Source organism: Vigna umbellata, chromosome 2, assembly GCF_029865625.1.
Source record: "Vigna umbellata cultivar VRB3 chromosome 2, Vumbellata_1.0, whole genome shotgun sequence".
Taxonomy (NCBI): Eukaryota; Viridiplantae; Streptophyta; class Magnoliopsida; order Fabales; family Fabaceae; genus Vigna; species Vigna umbellata.
In genome coordinates this window covers 5264398-5286483 of record NC_142166.1, presented here as the reverse complement: position 1 = coordinate 5286483, position 22086 = coordinate 5264398, and the positions used below count along the sequence as shown (strand labels likewise).

Here is a 22086-nt window from a genome sequence, read left to right as displayed (position 1 = left end):
TTCCCTCTCTGGCAATATTTTGCTAGTATTATTTAATGATTACTTTTAAGTTTTTTAAAAAGTATATATATATATATATATATATATATATATATATTAACATCTCAAACATTTCACATTTATCTAGAGTTTAATTTTAGCGGTGCTATTTTCTCTATTATTAAAGTATTATATCTAAAATTTATAAAAACAGCGTCTAAACTAAAAACAAACAAGATTATTTAAAAAAGGTAGATCTGAACTTAAAAAAAAAGTTTTGAACACACAGTTTTACCAAAAAAAATTTTAAAAAAATATTTGGACAACCATACAATTTTTTCTCGTTTTTTATATTAGTAACGTTTTTACGTATTGTTTTAAAAGATGAAAATCAGGAAAAAAAAATAGAAGCTTTTCATCAATCAGATAGAAAATAATAACAGTTCATCATTTTAGAATAAAGGAAATTAGATTGTTTGTTAATTTTGATAAATTTGAATGAATAGAAAGAGACGGAAAGTTAACTTAACTATGGAGCTAGCTGGCCTATACCACACGCAGTCCTACACGGCTATACATATTATTCGATGTGGGGACTGAGGATGTGTACTTTCCTTCTTTCCTGATTAATCATCAATATTTGATTCTGACATTCCAATTATCTTTCATCAAATTATGAGTTCCTTATACCCTCTAAATGCCCTTTACCCCTACGCTGTTCTGCAATTTCTGGCTGCTGTTTCGGACCACATCGGAAATGCCTCCTTTCTTCCCTTCATTAGGCTTCAATTCTTTCTCGCACGATGAACAAATGCTCAAGGTTGTGGCCTTCGACAGTTGAATGTACAATGGTTTTGGTCCAATCTTTTGTGCACGCAGCTCTTGCAATTCCTTCTTCAGTCTCAGATTCTCATCCGTTAGTTTCTCACAACATTTCTTCAGGAACTCGCAATCCACCTCTGTTTGCTTCAACTTGGTCCTGAAAAGTCAATAAAACAAAGTTTAATGCACAGTCAAGTCAACAAGAAAAGGTTTAAAAAAATCCCATGGTAAACTTGACAGAGAAGAGAGAAATGTTAAGGCTACAATGAGATAAAACCAAAACTCCAGAGATTGAAACTCATTTTTAAGGATCATAAAAGCCATATATGATCTATACACCATACCTTGCTCTTCTGTTCTGAAACCAAACTTCAACCTGTCTATGCTTTAAATTCAATTGATCAGCAAGTGCTTGCTTTTGTGCCTACATGTGAAACCAAAACCAACCCATAAATAATTCCCCTTTGATTAATGATCTCCTGTGAAAGATTCTAATAAAAACCAACAATACAATCTATTGTGTGATAATTCAACATGCAGTTTAATTAGCTTCCATGAAATAAAAAGAAAAAACAGAAAGAATACTGCTAACAAGATAGTTTGGTGAAAGGGAGAGAAATGAATACGGGGTTAAGAGTGTTATGCAGCTTGAAAATATCCTCAAGGGTGGCTGACTGCTCCTTGGTAAGCTTCAGTTTCTTTCTGCTGCCGTTACTGCTGTTGTTGCTGCTATCAGGGCTGCTATTTTCAGTGGGGTGCTTCAAACATAACAACCTTTTTGCCTTATCATCATGATGAAGAAGATGTTGTTGTCGTTGTTGTTTATCCACGTGAATGGTTTGCTCCCCCTTTGGACAAATCTGAAACGTTAGGTCCAAAGAAGGGAGTTTCTGCTTCTCCTTCTTTGTGACATGGCTCCCCATTCCTAGTCCAAGGCTAAGACTGGTGATGCATGCCTCATCATCTTCCATGGCAGAGAAAGAAGGGAAAGAGAAAGAGAGACAGAAGGGGTCAAATATTGGGAAAGTTATTAGGGAGTTGTGAAAGAGGTGATATCAACACTTTTATTATTGGGGTTTGGTCTTGGTATTGAATTTTGTTGTATCAGTTATTGTTTGCAACACTTTTGTTTTAGAATAAAGAAAGAAAGAAATGGTGCATGGAGAGTAATATTGGTAGTACTAAGGAGGACTTGGGCATTAAAAGCAATAATAAAATGGGGGCAATAGGAGTAAAAGCATGCGTTAGAATTCTGACTCCTTTGAGGAAACCAAAACTTTCTTAATTACATAAAATGTTTGACTTTTCCATTTTTTTAATTCCAACCCTGTTTGAGTCAGTCACCAGGTCCTATCTTTCTCAACACTTTCCTATGATACTTCTGTGTCTGGTCAGATGCTTTGCTTCCATAACCCCAACTCTCAATCTTCTTCCTTTTCCGTTCATATTATTCTAATCACGTCTTTATAAGCTTCTCCTGTGATATTTCATTCCGGGCTATCTTGAAATATTAAAAAAATTGCATTTTGAAATGTTAAAAAAACACTTTCTGTTTTGCATTTTCGGTTCCAGTAGCTTCTAAAGACTGAGTAAAAATTATAATAATTAGACATCATTGCTCTTTACACTGCTTCAACAAAACTTGTCACCAAAAGCTAAACTGAAAGTAATAAAGAATAGAAACATACAGCCTTAATAATACTATTTATGGCTGGGGCAGAATATATTAGTTTTTGATATCACAGTTTTCATTTCTAAGTAATTAAGAATAAGTTGAAATATATGTAAAGTTAAATGAATCAAGGGTTAATCCTTGATATTTATGGTTTGTACATACAAAAAGAAACAGAAATAGATATGGAAATAACACTGTAGCCTTACTCTTTAATATTTACATTAATTATATTTCTATTTTTAATCTGATTATTTAATTATATACCATAATATTTTTCTCTTATCATTCAGCAATAATAAAATATGATGAGATTATTATTTTTTTATTGTAATTATTTTAATAATTGGAAAATATATGTAAAGTCATTTTATTATGTTGAAATTATTATACATAAATTTTAAATAATACTTTGCATAACTTAAAAGATTGATTGGAATTATATAATACTAAATGTACACTTTTAGTATTTCATTTGTTTATTTATTATTTAGCTTTGCTCTCTTGAACTTTTACTAACTTTTCAACTTTGATATACTGTAAAATGTTTGTTTTTCATTAAACTAATTTATTAGTCTTGTCATTATAATATTGTTAATTTTGTTGACATGAGAAAGGGTGATTTGTATGGTATGTTTTGTATTTTTGTTTCATCTAACCAAGAATAATCAAGTTAATGTAATAACCTAACAAAAAGCAAACTAAGTATATTTAAAAACTTCAAGAAATTAAAATGAAACTTTTGAGCTTAATATAAACTAGATTTTAAACCAAACAATAAAAAAGAGAAACTAAAAGTGCATTTTAGTCTTTGGGAAAGTATTATTAACGCACTCTTATCTTTTAACACAGGTTGAATTATTAACTAATAATTAAAAATAAATCATTAAATGAATGAAACTCACAAGAGTTTATGATTTTCAGTTGAAACTCACAATAGTGTATGATTTTCAGTGAATAGATGTTAAATAATATGTTAAAAGTAAGTTACGAAATTATAATCATTGTACCTGATATTCTTATCGTTATATTTTTTCACCTTTATAATTGTCGTTTTTTAATAAAAAAATATTTTTATCTTTACTTTTAAAATTTTAATTACGATGATATATTTTATTTAAATATATATTTCATTTTATATTAAAAAGTATCTGAACTTTAAACAGAGAATAAATTAAAATTATCTTAAAAATAAAATAATTAAAATTTTATCTTAATTTTCGTAAAAAAAACCATAAAAAAATATTATATTGAAACGGATTAAATATTAAAATCTAGCTAAAATAAATAATCAAATTCTTTACTGAAAACTCGTCAATCAATATATCAAAATTCATATAAAAGTACTCTTTTTTTTTCTGCTTCAAATATGTGCATCTCAAATCTTATAAAGCCCTCTAAAAAAATCACTACTAATCATCCTAAGACTTCCCATTTAAAATCATTTTGTATTTAAAACTCATCACAAACTATTAAACTTTAATATAAAGCAATATTTTTTGTGAATTTTTGAAGTAAAAATTAAAGTAAGAAAACTAAAAAAAGTATTCATTTTTAAAAATAAAAATCTTAATCCACTGAAACAAACCCTAAAATTTAAGATGACAACAGAGTCTAAAAAATAGGAGCCAAAATTCCACAAAGTGGTCCCATTTTCAATGATAAAATTCCCAACATGTGATGGAATAGTTCTTAGTGTAATTTGATGGAAAATGGGGGGCATTTTAGTTAAATGCAATAAATTGTCATTAACTTTAAGTTATTGGAGTAGCAAACTGATTAGTTGACATAAACCCCATCCATTAATATGATTTTGGTTAAGATAAACACTGTTTCAGTATTAATGTTACTTGACTTTAGGGAGTTAATTATTTATTCCCTCTCATGTCTCACTTATTGCTTCTGAATTTGTTTCAAAAAAATCTCTGATAATTTTTCCTGATTGAAGTTACATTTTCTTAGTATCTTACCTAATATTTAAACAAACTCACAAGTGTATTTTATTTTTATAATATAATACTTTTGATAAAACAATTTCTTTGTCATGATAATTTCTGTATCTAATAATTATTTTATATATATAATATTTTATTAAAAGATAAATAATATGATTTTATTTTTGAATCGTAAGTGAGGTTGGACCACACTGTGACTAGCTTTTGCCTATTGAATTGATGAATAATGAACAAGAAACGGCTAAAGAGTGATGATAGGATTACCCGGGGCAAAGGCAAATGCTGTCATTGGAAGATGTGTACTTGATATTTGTTTCTTTCTATTTATTAACTTTAAAAGAAAAAAATAAATTATCTTTTACATGTTTAAGTTTAAGATGATAATTAAGGAAATTTCTACTAATTATCATTATGCTATTTTTAAAAGACAATTCATGAACACTCTCTTTAGTTTGTAAAGAAACATTCATGTCTCTTTGCATAGCATTAAATGTTGTAGCTGTAAAATTTGTGTGTTCCTTTTCTTAAAAATAAGAAAAACACAATGAAAGGAAACATAAAAAATGAATGAATAAACACTTTATAACAATGAATGGTGCACATTATAGTTGGAAAATTGGAAAAGAAATCATGTGAGTGTATTTCATTGTTAAATTAAGATTTGTTATTTTTATGTGTGTGTTGAGATTTTAGTTATTTCTAATAAAAAAACAATGTTAGCAATTTCAGTAATATGTTTTGGATATTAGAGGTTGAGATTTGAAAAAAGTTTATTTAAAAAAAAAACAATGTTATTTTTATCAATCTCGACTTTTCTAATTTATAATTTTTTTTAATGTTTTTTCTCTTCTTAATCTTAGTTGTTATTTTTATCCAAAATTTATTATTGTGAGATGCAAATGAATAAATTTATCTAAATAAAAATCAATTTAAGAACAATCCAACTTAATATAAATATTATGGTATATATAAGAAAAAAATCACCTAAAAGACTCTAGGTCATAACATTTTGATATTTATTTACTATAAAGTAGATAAAATTGTTTCCATATCACTAAAGAATTTTTTGAATTAAGAAACAAAATATTTTTTTGAATTAAGAAACAAGAAAGGATGAAAGTTTGAAAATTACTATATCACATTAAAACGATGATGGATATCTCCTAATTCAAAATATGATAGTAATAATAGCAACTTTACCTATACACTAACACTAGACTATGATATCTAGTGAATTGATAACATGATTCTCTATTTTATTGAACTGACAATTTTTATTTTATTTGTTGAAGTTTGTATGTGAAGATCATATATATATCAAATAATGATGCTATTAGTTGGAGTTTGTATATCAATTGGTGTTGTTTGTGTTTGTTGATTTAGTTTATAATAATTTTAATTTAGTAAGATGTATTTTTTTTTTATCTTGAGATAATGTAAGAAGAGAAGACTATTTGAATTATGTGCCATTATATATCAAAAACATTTTAATTAATAAATTCAATTTTTTTATTATATTTTATTCTCACTATATTAATAAAACATGTTTATTTTATTTCATGTCTTAAAATAATCTTATTATTAAATGAAGGTGGGCTAAATGTATAAATAAAGACCATATTTTACACATGGTATCGAATTGGCTAGAAAAATATTACATATAGTCATATTTTTTAAGTAATAGTTTTATTATATATTTACAATTATTTATTACTCACGACAATCTAAATCATGACGAGGAATTCATGGTCTAAAGTTAGACATGTTGATAATTAGCGTTATTATGTTTATTTATTTTTATTAGTATTTTATTTATTATTAGATAATTAAGGTTTTATTTAGATATTTTGAAAAGATAAATGTGTTGTTTTTATTTATGAAATATTATACATATAAATAGAAATCTGAATAGATTTAAGAGAGTTATTAACATAATTAAAGTATTAATAGAATTGGTAATTTTAATTACAAATTCGAGTAGAAATTTCATATTCATTTTATTTTGGACCACTCGTTCAATGAATTGTCCATTTTAAAAGTTTCTAAAAAAGTTTTCACATATTTAAAAATTAACCCACTTTTGGGAAATAAGGGACTAATCCTAAAAGAGAAACGATAGAGACACATTTTGGAGGTATTCATCGTTATTCTTTTCTAGTATGTATAATGTACAAGAGTAACTAACTCACATATTCATGGGATTTGATTTAATGTATCTTTAACGTTTTGTGATTTATGTTTTTCAATATTTTCTATTTTTAGTTTTAATTACATGATAATTAATTGATTGCATATTTATAGATATCTAATTATTGGACATGATGTTCAAACCTAAACTATGATAGAACAACAAATAGATTTAACTCTAAACATGGAGATAACATCAAGATTTAGTTATTGATCATTCTAAACATCCAAACTTAATGAAATTCTTTAATAAAAAGATCTAAAACATTAAGATTTTTATTAATAACTTTAAACTTGTCACTAGAACATTAAAACTTGTTAACTTGTCGTGTGAATGTTATAGTAAAAATTATAGATATATTGTTTAATGTTCTTACAGTAAATTGGAACATGAATTTCAACCTCAAATGAACTCTTTACCATGGATTTCATTTAATCAATTTAATTGTTTTTTATGAATTAGATTTATTTTATGCAAAAAAAAAAGAAAAATGAATAGTTTCATTATTTCAAAGTTGTTTGTTTAAATCAATAGAGAATCATAATTTCACTCAATCAACCTTAGTTTCTTGAAAAATGATATCTAAAATTTTCATTTTATTACTTTATAATTTGGTAATTTGTCAATATTATAATAATTATGATTTTTCCGTGTTATCTAAAGTCATTCTGGTGTTAAATATTTTTGAATTAATTAGAATGAAAGGAAACAACAAATAATATATGCATATGATATGCGATTCATTCTTCTAATTACAAGTGTTTTGTAAAAGTTTATCTTTTAAAACACATGAAGTGAAAATATTTTTTGTAATCATTTCCAAAACTTGTTATTATTAAATAAAGTTTCGCATTGAATGACATAGAAAAGAAAAAAGAAAAAGCATTAAAAAATAAATATTTGAATGGACAGTTTTATTACAATCAATAATTTTTTTGTAATGTATAAAAAACTTATATAGGTGTTTGTAAAGAAAAATGGAGGAGAGAAACTGTAGTTTTGTTTAAAAAAATTATAAAAGTTTTTATATTTTTTTAAAAAAAATATAAAAGTTTCTATTTTTTTTAAAAAAAATTTATGTTGAGTAATAACAATTTTGTTGAATATTAAGTTTGAGGTGTAGAATCACAATAATTTCATTGTATGCATTTATTTATAATTTTATTTGAGAACGTGCTTTCATTAAAAAATATATTTTCTTTTGTGCAATTTCCAAGGAAAACTTAATTCTAGCAAAAAGATTTATTATTACATATCTCTGAAATTGTTTTTTATTTTTTTATTTTAAAGAACTTTTATTTCATAGTCCGGAAAAACACTGTATATTTAAACATTATATACTCGATATTTATCTTAAATAAATATCATCCCAAAAATATAACTTAAAACTATATACAGATATCAACAAATAATAATATATAGAACAATTACTGCATTAATAAAGTTAAACTTACAGTTATTACAAAATAACCATAAAATTTTAAAACTTTACAAAAGCTTCCTATACTACTCCAAAAACTACACAAATAACCGAATGATTATATTTTCAGAACGAAACTGGTGACCGAACGGTTCACCCAAAATTATCCACACTATTATGACCGAACGGTCATGACCTATTCAGTAGGAGTCTCGCCGCCCAGCTCCTGTTCCAGTGTAAACTCTTCCCCTTCTGCTCACATTCAAAAAGGATGATCATTGCAAGAGAAAACCGAACGGTAACATGGACAAAACAGGAAATAAGGGTAAGCTACTACAATTTAATTGGACATGCATACATACAATTCATTCAATTACAAACCATACAAAGCCGAACATTATAGCATACCAAAATCAAAGCAAATAGACATATACAAATTTAACCCTATAATACATGCACAAACCGAACACCTGATTTGACCATCCGGATTGTATGAATATGTAGCTTGAGGTCGTTCATGTACTCAGGTGGTGTAGTAACTGGAAAACCATCAGCTTCCACCCGAGGTTAGTCCGTTATAACTCACCCAAGAACCTATGGGTTAGGACCTCCTGTCATTCTCACACAATGCATTACCCATCTCTACTTGAGAATTAGTAATAATCAGAATATCAGGATGAACTCCGTGAATTTCACTATCCATATTCATACTTTACTACATCAATACACATTTCACTGAGACATTCCTCCTTGGAATTCTCTTTCACATTACATGAAACAAATACCTTACTTCCATATAATTATCTCAAATAATCAGAGTCACACTTTGAAAATATTATTTAAATATAAAATAATCATTCATAGAAGGAGACCGAACGATAACAATACAACCCCTGAATATGACCAAACGAAAACTCACTAACTATTACAAAACCGAACACTAGAGCTTATACCGAACACTTATGATTTAACTGAACCCTTGGTGTAAGACCGAACGGTATTTAGCTATTCACAAATCAGGACCGAACGATATTCAACTATCCATAAAACAAGACCGAACGATATTTCACTAAGTAAGAATGAGAAATATCTGACTACTAGAACCAACTAAGATACTACCACGAAACCAAACGGTATAACCTAAGATGAATAATTACAACTTAATCCGAACACTTATGATTACTTCTACAAACTATTCCTCAAACCTAATACTTTTAAGGAAACCGAACGTTAAAACATTACGACTGAATTATACACAAAAACTTGTATCTGATTATAAACCAACGTATTTTAAGCCTAGTACAAACACTAATATAGGAACTATCACTAACAAGAGTACCCAATCAGGTAAGACTGATCATTAATACATAATCATAAACGCTTAAGATACCAATCACTCACCTAAAAACCGAGCGGTCATGCACTGGTAAGGCTAAAATGCTAACTCTATTGATAAATTATTAACTGACCATGACCGAACGGTCGAGACCGAACACACAGCTTTTCTGCATAACTCTTATAGACTCAAACAAAACCACCAAAACCCAGAAACATACATTTCCTACCGTCATATATAAATCATGAAATCAATTCATTCCATACATACACAGAATCATCACACACACAACTAAATTAAATAGCTTCCCTTACCTCTTAACAGAAGAAACGTTCACCGCACAGAAATTTGCCCAACACCAAAACTCTCAAAAGCTAAGATTCACTGTTTTGAAGAAAACAGACCGACCACAAAGCCAGAAACGTGATCAGAATCTTAGAAGAAGAAGAAAATAAACACATGCAAACAGAAACTGAGTTTGCATGTGTTCTAAACTAAACTTTCTTAGAAGTAGAAAGACCTACCAGCTCAAACCACCACTTGACCGATTGAAAAGAGAACCTTTGCCACTAGCCAACTTCAAACACAATCTGATGAATGATCAGCTGAAGGAAACGTGAGAATCAGTGGAGGAAAAGATGATAGTTTAGAGAGAAGTTAGAGAGAAGGAGGAGAAAATGAGAGTTCAGAAAGTTGGGGAAGAAAATGCATGCAGAAAGTGACACCAGATTTAAAACTTTTACTTAAATACTACCGTCAAAATCGATCGGTCCACCTGCTGCTCTCACCTGTCTTCCACTTTCTGAATTTCTAAATTCTCACCCTTCCCCTGTCTTCCACTTTCTCTACAGAATTTAAGGGTTATGAGAGATAGTTAGTAAGAACACTTAAAATTATTTATTAATTAATAAAATCCTTTTTAATTGAAAAAGAAAAACTAACTTTTATAGACTCGTTTGAAAAGCCATTAAATAACTTCTCATAAAGTCTAATGAAACTTAATGGTAAAGGTTTTGAAAGCAATTTTTTAATTGTATTCAGAGCTCCTTATACTTGATATTTTTTTCGTTATAAATATGAAGCAATTATTATTAAAAGGTCAATATAGATCAATTGTCACTAAAGAACACCATCATCTGTGTATAATTTTATTAAGAAAATTTAGATTAAGCCTGTAAATCAGTCAAAGTTAAAACGTATAGAGCTATTTTTCCTTATTATAGCTTAAAGTCATTTAAAATATATATAGAATATACTTAATAATAAAAGAATGTTGAAATGGAAATTATAATTACTATTAGAAATTCATTAAATAATAATTAATTTAGAGACTAAAAATACTTAGTCATTATTGACTTAGACATTATTTTATAAATTAAAAGTTATTAATATCTAAAATAGTTTCTATAATTAATAATAAATTAATTAATCTTCAACATTATTTCCTAACTTTTAATTACTTACTACTATTAGATTTTAAATAACAACTAATTTAGAGACAAAATAATAATTAGTCATTACATTAATTTAGACATTTTTTACAAATTATAAGTTATTAATATCTAAAATAATTTCTGTTATTAATAATAAATAACAATAGTAAATAGATAAGATTTTGATGGCTAATGTTTGATATTAATTTAGAATTTGATTCGCTAACTAATTATAATATATTATTAATAATAGAGATTATTTTATATATGAATAATCTTTAATTTACCAAATAGTGTTTAATTTAGTCAATATAATGACTAGTTATTTTTTATTTATTTTTTGTTTCTAAGTTAATTTTTATTTAATAATTTTTTTTTGTAGTGAATTGATGAAAATTTGAATTGAAATGTCATAACGTGGAAGAAAAATTTTCATTCTTAATGATAAACCTTGTACTGATTATAATAAAGAATGATTTTATCATTAAAAATTGAAAAAAAATTATTTTGCTTAAATGTCCATAAAAGAATAACATATGATTTCCTGCTAAGAAAAAAATTGTTTGTTTTAAATTGAATTAATTTTAAAAATTATGAATATTTTATTTCTAGTATTTAAAATTTTTATATTTCACTTTATTGATATTTTTTGTACGTAAAATTAAAATATTTTGTACATAATATATAAGTTATTGTTGATAAAAAAATATTCCATTTCTATGTCACGAGATTGAAAAATTGAACTAAATAAAAAATTCAATAACAAGTTGGATTAATTTAAGAAATAGCATTTATCTTCTTTCATTTCAATCAAAAGATAAATATTAGAGTACGTTTGTAACCTCATAGATTCTTTTGATTTATTGAAATAATGTTCCTCCGTAACACTTGCAGTATTTCAATGTCCTCAAATTTAGATGCTATAAATTTTAAATAATCAAGTTCAAGATGTTATTAAAGGGAGAAGATAGAAGAGTAAACTATCAACACTGAAGATCAATAAAATTCATGCATAAGAATTATTTATACTCGAAATATTAGATTTAATATCTTATAATAAAGTTTGAAACTTGTGAACACAATTAAAATTCCAACTCACAGAAACATTTGCAAAAAATCAATTTATTACAATATTTTAACCATTTCAATTTAGATTTTTACAATTTATTTTCTTTTTTTCAATATTCTATAATCTATTTTCTTTAATAATTTACTTTTAGACACTTCATTTTTTTTCTTTTACCTTTTTATAGTTGATTTGTTCAATCATTTTATATTTAACATAATTTACTTTAAGTATATTTTGTATTTCTTGTAATACTTCTTGCATTTTCTTTCTATACAATCTCTAACAAATTATTCCAAATAATAAACATATAAAACTCATGATAAAAAGTGAAGATACAATGTACCAACGTTTGCAACTACGTGAGAAACGACACCATGAGAGATGTCATTTCTTTGATGAGAGCTACGTTGGAAAAGAAAATGAAGAAACATTTACGAAATTTAGCAATACAATTAATGATAACACGTTATAGAATTGACATTTAAAAGAGGTTGAGTTTTTGGTTTTGATGTTGATGCATTTCAAGAGAATCTATGTATTTTCATTATTCTTTTCGCACTTGCATGCTCATGCATTCACAATCACAACAATACACGAGTAGAACATTTTTTCAAAACAAATTTTTCATCTGAAAATCATAATCATATTCATACATACGCGTTTTATCTTTCTAGAATTAAAGTCTAAATTATTAAATATCGAGTCAAATCAAATTAACATAAATAGTCAAGGATTTCAAAGAAAAAACACTCACAAGTTTAGGTTTGACTCTCCTACTAAAATCCTGTTTGATGATACTAATTTCTCTTGAGAAATTTCTTAACGTTTTGAAATTATTTAATTGAAAATAATTATGATTAAATATTTTGTTTTGTTGTTATTAATACACTATTCGATGACTTAGTTTGGATGTAACATTTTTAGTAAATTAGATAACTTAGAGAAAAAAATTACTACTCGTTATTTAATGGCGATTAAGTTTTACTAACTGTAACAAATTCATTTTAATTGGGAGGTTAACTAGAGCCCACTACAAAATCTCAATGAGATGATTAATTTTTCTGTTTTATGAAAATTTAAAAATACCATATAGTTTACTTCTTTTTTCACATATGAAGTTTATATACGTATAATTATAAACTTTTACCTTTCATCTAAAGTAATACTTTAAACTTTAACAATCATATGTCATATCATGGGTTTTTGGAAATTATTTTGAAAGTTAAATATATAAAATATACTAAAATTTTAAAAAAAATTATATGCAAAAAAAAAAACGGTGGGTCTCATCCAACACCAAACTCAACCCTAATAACATGAAAATATGCACCAAAGAAAAAGAAATAACAATTATAAAAACATAGAGATCGAACCAAACTTATGCTCAACAACATATAACCAAACTTATATACAAAACACAAAAATCTAGGAGTTGATACTTATTATAAAAGAAGTCGTGACTTATAAAAGAAGGAAAAATACTATATTAAGTAAAGTCCAATCTATTACCGATCACAAAGTTAGCAAAATTATCCGCACATCGATTCCTTTTACAAATGAGACACCTCAAAGTTCATATTGTTATAATCATGTATTTTGTCCATCTTTATCTAATAATGCAAGGAATAGACAAAGGACAAGATAAGAGTTGACAAATTTAGAAAAATCACATTCCAACCACAAATGTATATTACTATGAATTATAGCATTTTCAAAAGTCAAGATAAGAGCAATAAGCCCCACATAAAAAAAACGTGTACATTATACTAGTAAGAAAATTTATGAGTAAATTTCATGTCTTAAACTAATTAAAAATTAAATAAATATAATTTAAAATAATCATTTATAAAAAGATTTAATTAAGTTTTAATTTACTTATAAATTTTGGTATTTTCAGTTGAGTTTCTATTATTTTTTTATTTATTGGGTGTAAAATCCTTTTAAAATTTAAAATAGTTTTCTTTATAAGAACTAAAGCCTCAGTTGCTTTAGAAAAACTAGAATGTGTATTTTCTCTTTTCCAACTCTTTCTCATTATAGTTTTATTCTTTTGTCTCAGTTTTCTCATTTAAAATTCCATCTTCTTCGTGATTTGAGGTTGTGTTTATTGCGGAAAACTCTTTAAGTTTAAACAAAATCTTCATTTCGGATAAAGTTGAAATTTTCATTCTTCATTGATACTCAATCTGTTTTTTGACTTTGCAAGTGGTCCTTATTGGGTTGGATGTGCTCTTATAATTTATATTTTCGCTTTTCGCTGATTGATGGTCATTTTGGTTTCAATCCACTTGTTTTTATGTTGTCTCTAAGTTGAGTTTGAGGTTTCGTGAGTTGAAAGACATGTGGATGTCGTCGATATGTTTTGAGGCTAATGTTAGGGAAACTAACTTAACTAATTTCTTTTGAAATTTCGTTTTGACGTGTTAAAATGAGTAATGAGTTGTATTATGAATTGTGAAATTGCATGTTTAGTTTAGTTGAAGGGTTGATTTTCACTTAAATTAGGTTCAATGCGAAATCTGTTAAATTAGGTTGAATTATTTAAAATCTATTTTCACTTAAATTATTTGTGAATCTATGCAAAACCATGGTTATTGTGTATTAAGTTTGTGAAAAGCTTAAAATTGATTGATGAGTTCTTGAGAATGTCTTTGTGATATTTGAATTGGGTAATGTGGCCCTAGTTGATCTAAGGAACACAAAACTTATGATCATTGAAATGTTTAAACACTAAGAATTGACTTAAAGAGTGCCAAATTACTTAAAATGCGAAGTTTGAGTTTTCTGATATCGTTAGGCATTGTTGAATTGTTGCAGGGCTCCACTTAGATAGTGGCCACTGATTTTGGAGACATTGGACGCCACATCAAGAGCTCTTAAATTAGTGGGTTTCAGGGGGGTTGTAGTGTCGAGTGCTAATTTTCCAAAACCGAGCGCTACCCTGTTTTTCTAGTCTACGTCATCTTGGAAAAATGGGATTTCCACTTCGTTAACCTTCAGATCAAATTCAAATTTTGAAAACAAGTCCTAGATACATAAAATGTTACTTTGACCGTTAGGATCTTTGATTAAAGATATGTAGATAGAAAAATTAGTCTCTCATTTTTGTCATATTTTAAGTTTCTTTTTGTGAAAAAACATTTCTTCTTTATGGTTTTTGTTTGATCTTGGAATAAGAGAAGGTGTATGGTTATTAATAGAATTGTTGATAGATTCATTGATGAATATGCATGTGTATAATGATGTATGAAATTGTGATAATGATGGACTTGTTAATGGATATGGACATGTATGGAAATATATGATGATTGTAATTGATCATGAACATGATATTACTTAGTATGGATAACTACATATATAGGTAATTGTTTAGTATTTGGAATTTGATTTGGAATCATGTTTGTGGATGAAAGTATAAGTTTGGCGAAATTCCAAGATTCTTGTAGGGAAATTCTATGATGACGTTCCTTTAGTGTATGCATTGATGTAAGAAGTCAGTGCTAAAGGTTTATCATGATACTCTAATACCCATTCAAGACTCATGTAGAGTAGAATGAGTTATGTAGTGAGAGGGACATGAGGTCTGTCATTAAGAACGACTCCAAGATTCTTATGACGGTTAAAAGGATTAACATTGTGTGTAATAGGATGAAACTCATTGTCAATGACTCTATAGAGCAGTAGAGGCCACCGCAAGTGCAAAAATCACCAAGATTCCTACATCAATGTCTAGATTCAAATAATTGAGTTTGAAGAGTCTTGTACATTTAATTTCTATATGACTTTTTCTTTTATAAACTAGTTTACCCTTTCTTATGTTCATGCTTCTTGTGTTTATTGTTCTTTTTTTGTAACGATTTCCTTTACGGTTTTTAGTTCTTTAAGGTAGGTTGATGTAAAATCTGTTATATACTAGTATAGTTATCTAATGTAGTTATGTACATGTCTCTACCTGTTCATGAATTATCAATTATGTGAAGTTTTATTTAGTAGTATTGTATTTTTAAATGAGATGTTACATTGGATACTCAAACCTTTTATATTTCTCAATTGAGTCTTTGTAATTTAATTTTTTTTCGTTAATCAAATCTTGAAATGGTTATTTTGTCTCATCATTTTGTTTTCTCGTCTCCACATATTAGAAAATGTGAGATTTTGAAATTAATATAAAATAACATTATGTTTTAAATTAACTAATAAAAAATTAATTACAAATACATAAAGTACAAGCTAAAGGTATTTTTTTTTCTACATTAAGTGATATTGTACATGCTTTATAATTTTATTTTTTAGTTAATTATATAATCATATTAAATCTTGTGATGTTATTATAAATAATAATATATTAAACATATAATAGAAAATGAGCAATTTAGTCGATATCCTTAAGTATGTATTAATTTGTTAATAATTACTTATTTACAAAATATGTAAATTATATTTGAAGTATATTGTCGTATACATGTAGGAACTCAAATATTTCAAGCTTGAAATCTGAACGGAAAGCAGTTTGTGTAAATGGATGATCTATTACAATGGATAGTTTTGAGACGAATAAAAATAGCTTTGAATAGCTTTTGAGTGACTTGAAGTAACTTAACACCACACTAATTATTCCCATCATCCATAATATCATTATTTTCATCACTGTGAAACACGGTTTCATGATTAGATTGAATTCCTTTAATAGTGTTTAATATAGTGAAATTTACAATCCATACCACCTTTTTCAAAAGTTTCAAAAACATATTTTCAAAGTCATATCGATGTAACTAAAACTTTTTATTGTTACTCGAATCACACTCCCCTGTTTACTCTTTATTGGCAAAAACATTAAAAATTCAAATATCATGTTGAGTATATATCAACCATAAAAGATAAAATAGACATAGATGACAGCAGAGTTAAAGAGTTGGAAAAGATGTTGGTCGAATTAAAGAACAAAAACATGTTGAACTCCGACTAAGTGATCATCAACGAGGAATTTCAACAAAGTAGGTTAGATGTCTTGTACTCCAGTTGAAAAAGGAATCCTAAGCTAGGTTTAATTTTGATCACACAAATTGGGAAGAGCAGAAAAGGAAGAGTAAAGAAAGGAGAGAAGATGAAACATTCCAGTGATAATTGAAAAACTATCCATCACATACAAAAATGAAAACTTTAGTTGTGCCAAAATGTAATATCACTGTGCCTTTATAAGCAAAGATTTTTCGAAGTCAAAGAATTGCTGCTACGAGACAAAGTTTTCCCTAATTATCAACCTGATTCACAGATCATCATGACCCTCTGACTTAATTCCTAGAAGTTTATGCAGATGTCCACTTTCGTAAGATGCAGCGGTATCTGCAAATTCAACAATCAACAATGAGATTTTGGAGAAATATTTGAGATAATTGCTAGGAGAATTATATTTTGTGTGAACATGGAAAAGGCTATTTTTGTTCTTGCTAAGAAAAAACTAACCATCTGAGCCTCCAAGGTGCTGTCCATTAACGAAAACTTGTGGCACAGTACGCCTCCCAACAATATTAATCAAGACATCCTGAATCTTTGAACCATCCTCTGCGAGAAAGAAGTCTCACTATCTCAGTAACAGAAATGAGCCAATGAACCTTTAACATAGACACAGAATTAACATTTTATCAAAACAAGTTTAAGTGTAAACTCTTTCTTCAGCTTTCTCTCCCTTTCTCGCTACACTATGCAATTCCTGAAAGAAAGAAACTGTTTCGGACACAACTTATACTGCTTTAATTTTTAATCCCACAGAGCTTTCAGTCCAAGAACCGGGATGCTAACCCATCCCCGATTTTCAAAAATGCCAATTATAAAGTTGTCATTTGATTAATTTCATCAGAACTAGAACCATACCGATTCCAGTAAAATTATATATGCTAAAAAGACAAAATGTAAGCTGATCAATTCCTGGTTCAACAATACCTCTCTCATCAAGCTCAACAACATGTGGAACCTGTTTCAACTCTTTGAATAATGCTTTCGCTCTCTTGCAGTACCTAAACAATTCCAAATAAATCAATAAAAACAAAAGAGGTCAGCGAATACCCCAAGCTTCATTCATCAAAGGCATTTTCTTTTCTTTTTCAATGGTAGAGTTTGACCTTCATATATTTTAGTGTTTATTTACCGAGAGTTTGTTTGCATATTGAATTTGTGCATGTGGCAATATTTTCATGTCAACGAGGTGAAAAAACTCAGAAGCTATTATTTGTGGCATTTCCCGTAATGCCGATCCCATATAACAAAAATGTAAAACCGAAATTGCACTAAGTGTCTTACAAGACACCGATCAGAGAACAGACAACAATCATTAGGCAATGAGCAAATTCAAACATAAAACACCTAATGGTTTCCTATAATCTTACGCTTGTTTTTGCTTATCACCTGATCATTACCTCATTGTTGCATTTGCATCACAAAAAGGAACCTGGTATAGTAGTGTTTTCACTTTATCTTTTTATTTTCTACTTTAACAAATGTTTATGAAGAAATTCCCAATTATCATGTGTAAAGTACTCTTGAATACACAAGCAATTCAAATACAATAAGACACAATCCCATTTTTTTAACATATATCCAAACACGGAAGACAGTGAAGCTTGCACGATACCACGAACATTTGCACATATTACGTGCCCAAAACCAACATTGCAGACCACAATTCACAAATTATGTACCAGAAAGCAGCTCAATTTTCAAATCTCACGCGAATATTGTCATGGAAGTTCAGATCTCGAAATTCCTTCGTTGCTATATGTAAAAAATAATTTTTTTAAGAAATCCAAAACACTCAAAGACAATTCCAACAAAATGGGATCCAACACCACCACCCAGAAAGAAAAGATTTGGAATTCGAAACTCCGCTTCATTCCCATTATACAAAACGGAATCAAATCAACGCATCAAACAAGAACAAAGTGAGAGAGAGGGTGTGTATACGCACGGGCAATAGGTCTTGGAGAAAATGACGATCTTGTGGGAATTGATGGTTTCGTCAACGAATTTACCCACAGATGAAGCTGAAACTGAAGATTGCGGAAAGGTTGGTGTCAAAGCTATCAGAACCAACGCTGCTACAGTAAGTCTTGCATACGATGCAGCCATGGCTAGATTGGAGTGAGAAAGTGTTGGAGAAGAAGACTTCAGACTCTAACTTTTCAATGCTTTTTGTTTTTGTTTTTGTTTAATAATACGACGAAGCCTCACCATTGATTGCACGTGTTAGAAGCCACTCTGGACCGTACGATGTTAGCATCTAAAATCCAAACAACCAACTTGAAATCGGGTTTTTCACCCGGGTTGGTTTCAAAAAATAGTGTTAGAAATATTTCATGTGAAGAAAAAAAAGGAGTGAAAACATAACTTCTATTTAGTTCAGTATTTTAAAAGAAAATTTAAAAATATTAGTTTTGTATATATATGATAATTTGTTTTTGAAATACAAATTTGATTATATAGTGTAGGGTTTACATTCAAAATCAAGTTTCATGAATAAAAAGAAAATGTGTTTTATTGTTTAAAAATGTTTTTTAATTTTTAATTTATACAATGGATTAGAAATTCAAGTGGTAATAAGTTAATCTTTCATTGGACCCTCTTTTGACATGTATTTATTTATGTTGATTTTTGTTCATGGTGTAAGGAAATATTGTGGGTTTAGTGTAAAAATGTGTTAATTGTGTTATGAGAAAATTATAAGGAAAACACAATTCACCACTTATTCATTTACCTAATTAATCTTGTTTTATTTTGAATTTTTCAATGTGTCTATTGCACGGTATATGGACAACCTTTGCATGCAAAGATTCGTTCACACAATTCATCGACAATGCTTTGCACATTGATTTGACAACATTTTGCACATTGATTCTGAGGAGTTTGAGAATAGATTATGGCTTCTGCACTTTCATTAAAAAAAGGAAAAAACCTATGACGAAGGAGGAAATCGATTATGATTTATGGGAATCCATTATGTGTTGGTGAAGAAGTTAGAGAATCAATTTTGTTACGAGAGAAACGATTTCAATAGTTGAGAATCATTCTCACCTATACTGTATTGCATGGAATCGATCTATTGTCCATGAACCGATTTTGCTTTGTCCAAATCAATTATTGCAAAGTGTTTGAAGAATAAGTGTATTTTCAAAAGGAAATGATATATTAACAACAAAATTTAACAACATGGAATTTTTTTTAAAGTAGTCGAACTAGAAAACATAACATTAAAAATGAAAATTATCAATGACGCGAGTTCTTCCTTCCTTCTGTCGCTCTTCTTAACCTATCTTCTACTGCTCTTCTTGTGTTTCTTATTCTTGCTTCTTCTTGCTTTGCTTACTTCATTGAAATCCACCATTATCTTTTTTCTCCATTGTTTTGGGTGTCTGTAATTGAAAGAAGCAGAGAAAAAACCTATAAATCCTTCGAGAGCAAAAATGGCGAATCATGTCGTCCTACTTTTTTTCCACCATCATTAACTCATAATAAAAAATGACTTTCCACAACGTAGGTTACCACAATTCATAAAAAAGAACATTAAGCACTTTCATTTGGTCCCTTATTTGCAAAAATTTAAACTAGACCAAGTCTGATACATACGTGGGGAGCAACACACAACTTTTTGTACATGTTTAACAAATTTTTATCAAATGAAGCTTTTAAGAACAAACAATGAGATGTAATCCATATCTACCATGAACCACAAAGTGGTTGAATATGGTGACGGTTTTCCAAAACAAAATTGTAAAACCAAACATGAAACAAAAGTAGAGAGTTGTGAACAAATAAGTAGGTAACAACTAAGGACTTTTTGTACAAGTTTAACAAAATTTCATCGTGTGAAAGTGTTTAGAACAACTAATGGGATATAATTCACATCCCTTACGAAGTTCATCACATTGGTCATATAAGAACACAAAGTGATTGAATAGGGTAATTGCTTTGCAAAAAAATTCACAAATAACAACATAAAGTACTTTCATCGATCTTTTTTTTTTTTGCAAAAAAAGAATAAGGCTTACTGAGCTTGTCTCTACCACTAGCGTTTAGTCGTTTAGTCTTGTTGAGCTTCTCTCATGCCAAACTTACCAAGCTTGTCTCTTGTAAGCTTATCGAGTATGTCTCTTGCCAAACTGGCCGAGCTTCTCTCCTACCGAGATTACCGAGCCTATCTCTTGTCGAGCTTACTCGGGGTGTCTCTTGTTGAGCTTGTCGAGCTTCTCTCCTGTTGAGTAGAAAATAAAACGACAATACGTTAGTCGTGGAGACAAGCTCGACAAAAATAGTGTATAATTGTTTTGTTTGTTTTTCTGCTCGGCAAGAGAGAAGCTCGACAAGTCTAGAAGGAGATGACCTTGGTAAGCTTGATAGGAGAGAAGCTTGACTAGCTCGGCAAGAGACAAATTCGATAAGTTTGATAGGAAAGAAGCTTGACCAACTTGGCAGGAGACATGTTCAGTAAGCTCGGTAGAAGAAAATATCGACAAGGTTAATCGGCTTAAGTGCTAGGGTTGGAGACAAGCTTGGCAAGCCTATTAATTTTTTACAAAGAACATAACCAACGAAAGTACTTTATTTTATTTGTGATTTTTTTTGTAAAACAGTCATCATATTCAACCAATTTGTGTTCTTATATGACTATTGTGATGACCTTGGTGGTAAATATGAATTACATCCCATTTGTTCCTTTAAATACTTTCATTGGATGAAATTTGATTAAACTTGTACAAAAACTCCTTCATTGCTACCCACTTATGTTTTATGTCTAGTTTGACTTTTTGCAAAACAATCATCACATTCAATCACTTTGTGTTCTTATATGCCACTGTGATAACTTTCATGGTAGATATGAATTGCATCCCATTGGTTGTTCTTAAAAGCTTCATTGATGCAATTTTGTTAAACCTGTACAAAAAGTTGTATGTTGCTCCCTACTTATGTATCAGACCTGGTGTGCTTTAATTTTTTTTCTTCAAAAAATAGACCCAATGAAAATACTTAATGTTGATATTTGTGGATTGTGGTAACCTACATCATGAAAAAGAACCAGAGACCATTTATCGTCCAAATTTCCTTTGCAAGAATGAACTTTTAACAATGTTTAACTTATATTTTTATCAGTTAAAAGAGTAAGGATTTAAAAACATATGTAGAACAAATAATCAGAAAAAAATTCTTTTTTATTACGAGTTTAAT

At 28.4% G+C, this 22086-nt stretch overlaps 2 protein-coding genes across 2 annotated transcripts; both read right to left on the bottom strand.

Annotated features, from left to right (window-relative positions):
* Positions 1-406: 406 nt before the first annotated feature.
* On the bottom strand, positions 407-1959 carry LOC124828190 (homeobox-leucine zipper protein HAT22-like). Its single transcript, XM_047301428.2, has 3 exons — positions 1428-1959; positions 1146-1225; positions 407-958 (listed from the first exon to the last, which is right to left on the bottom strand). Exons 1-3 carry the CDS (start codon positions 1770-1772, stop codon positions 673-675), a joined length of 711 nt encoding a protein of 236 aa, XP_047157384.1. The 5' UTR covers positions 1773-1959; the 3' UTR covers positions 407-672.
* Positions 1960-16974: 15015 nt separating this feature from the next.
* Positions 16975-19058, bottom strand: LOC124828228 (Glutaredoxin family protein). The gene is made up of 4 exons (XM_047301480.2): positions 18836-19058; positions 17815-17888; positions 17338-17436; positions 16975-17217 (listed from the first exon to the last, which is right to left on the bottom strand). The coding sequence occupies exons 1-4, from the start codon at positions 18994-18996 to the stop codon at positions 17141-17143; spliced, it is 411 nt and encodes a 136-aa protein (XP_047157436.1). The 5' UTR covers positions 18997-19058; the 3' UTR covers positions 16975-17140.
* Between the last annotated feature and the right edge of the window lie 3028 nt (positions 19059-22086).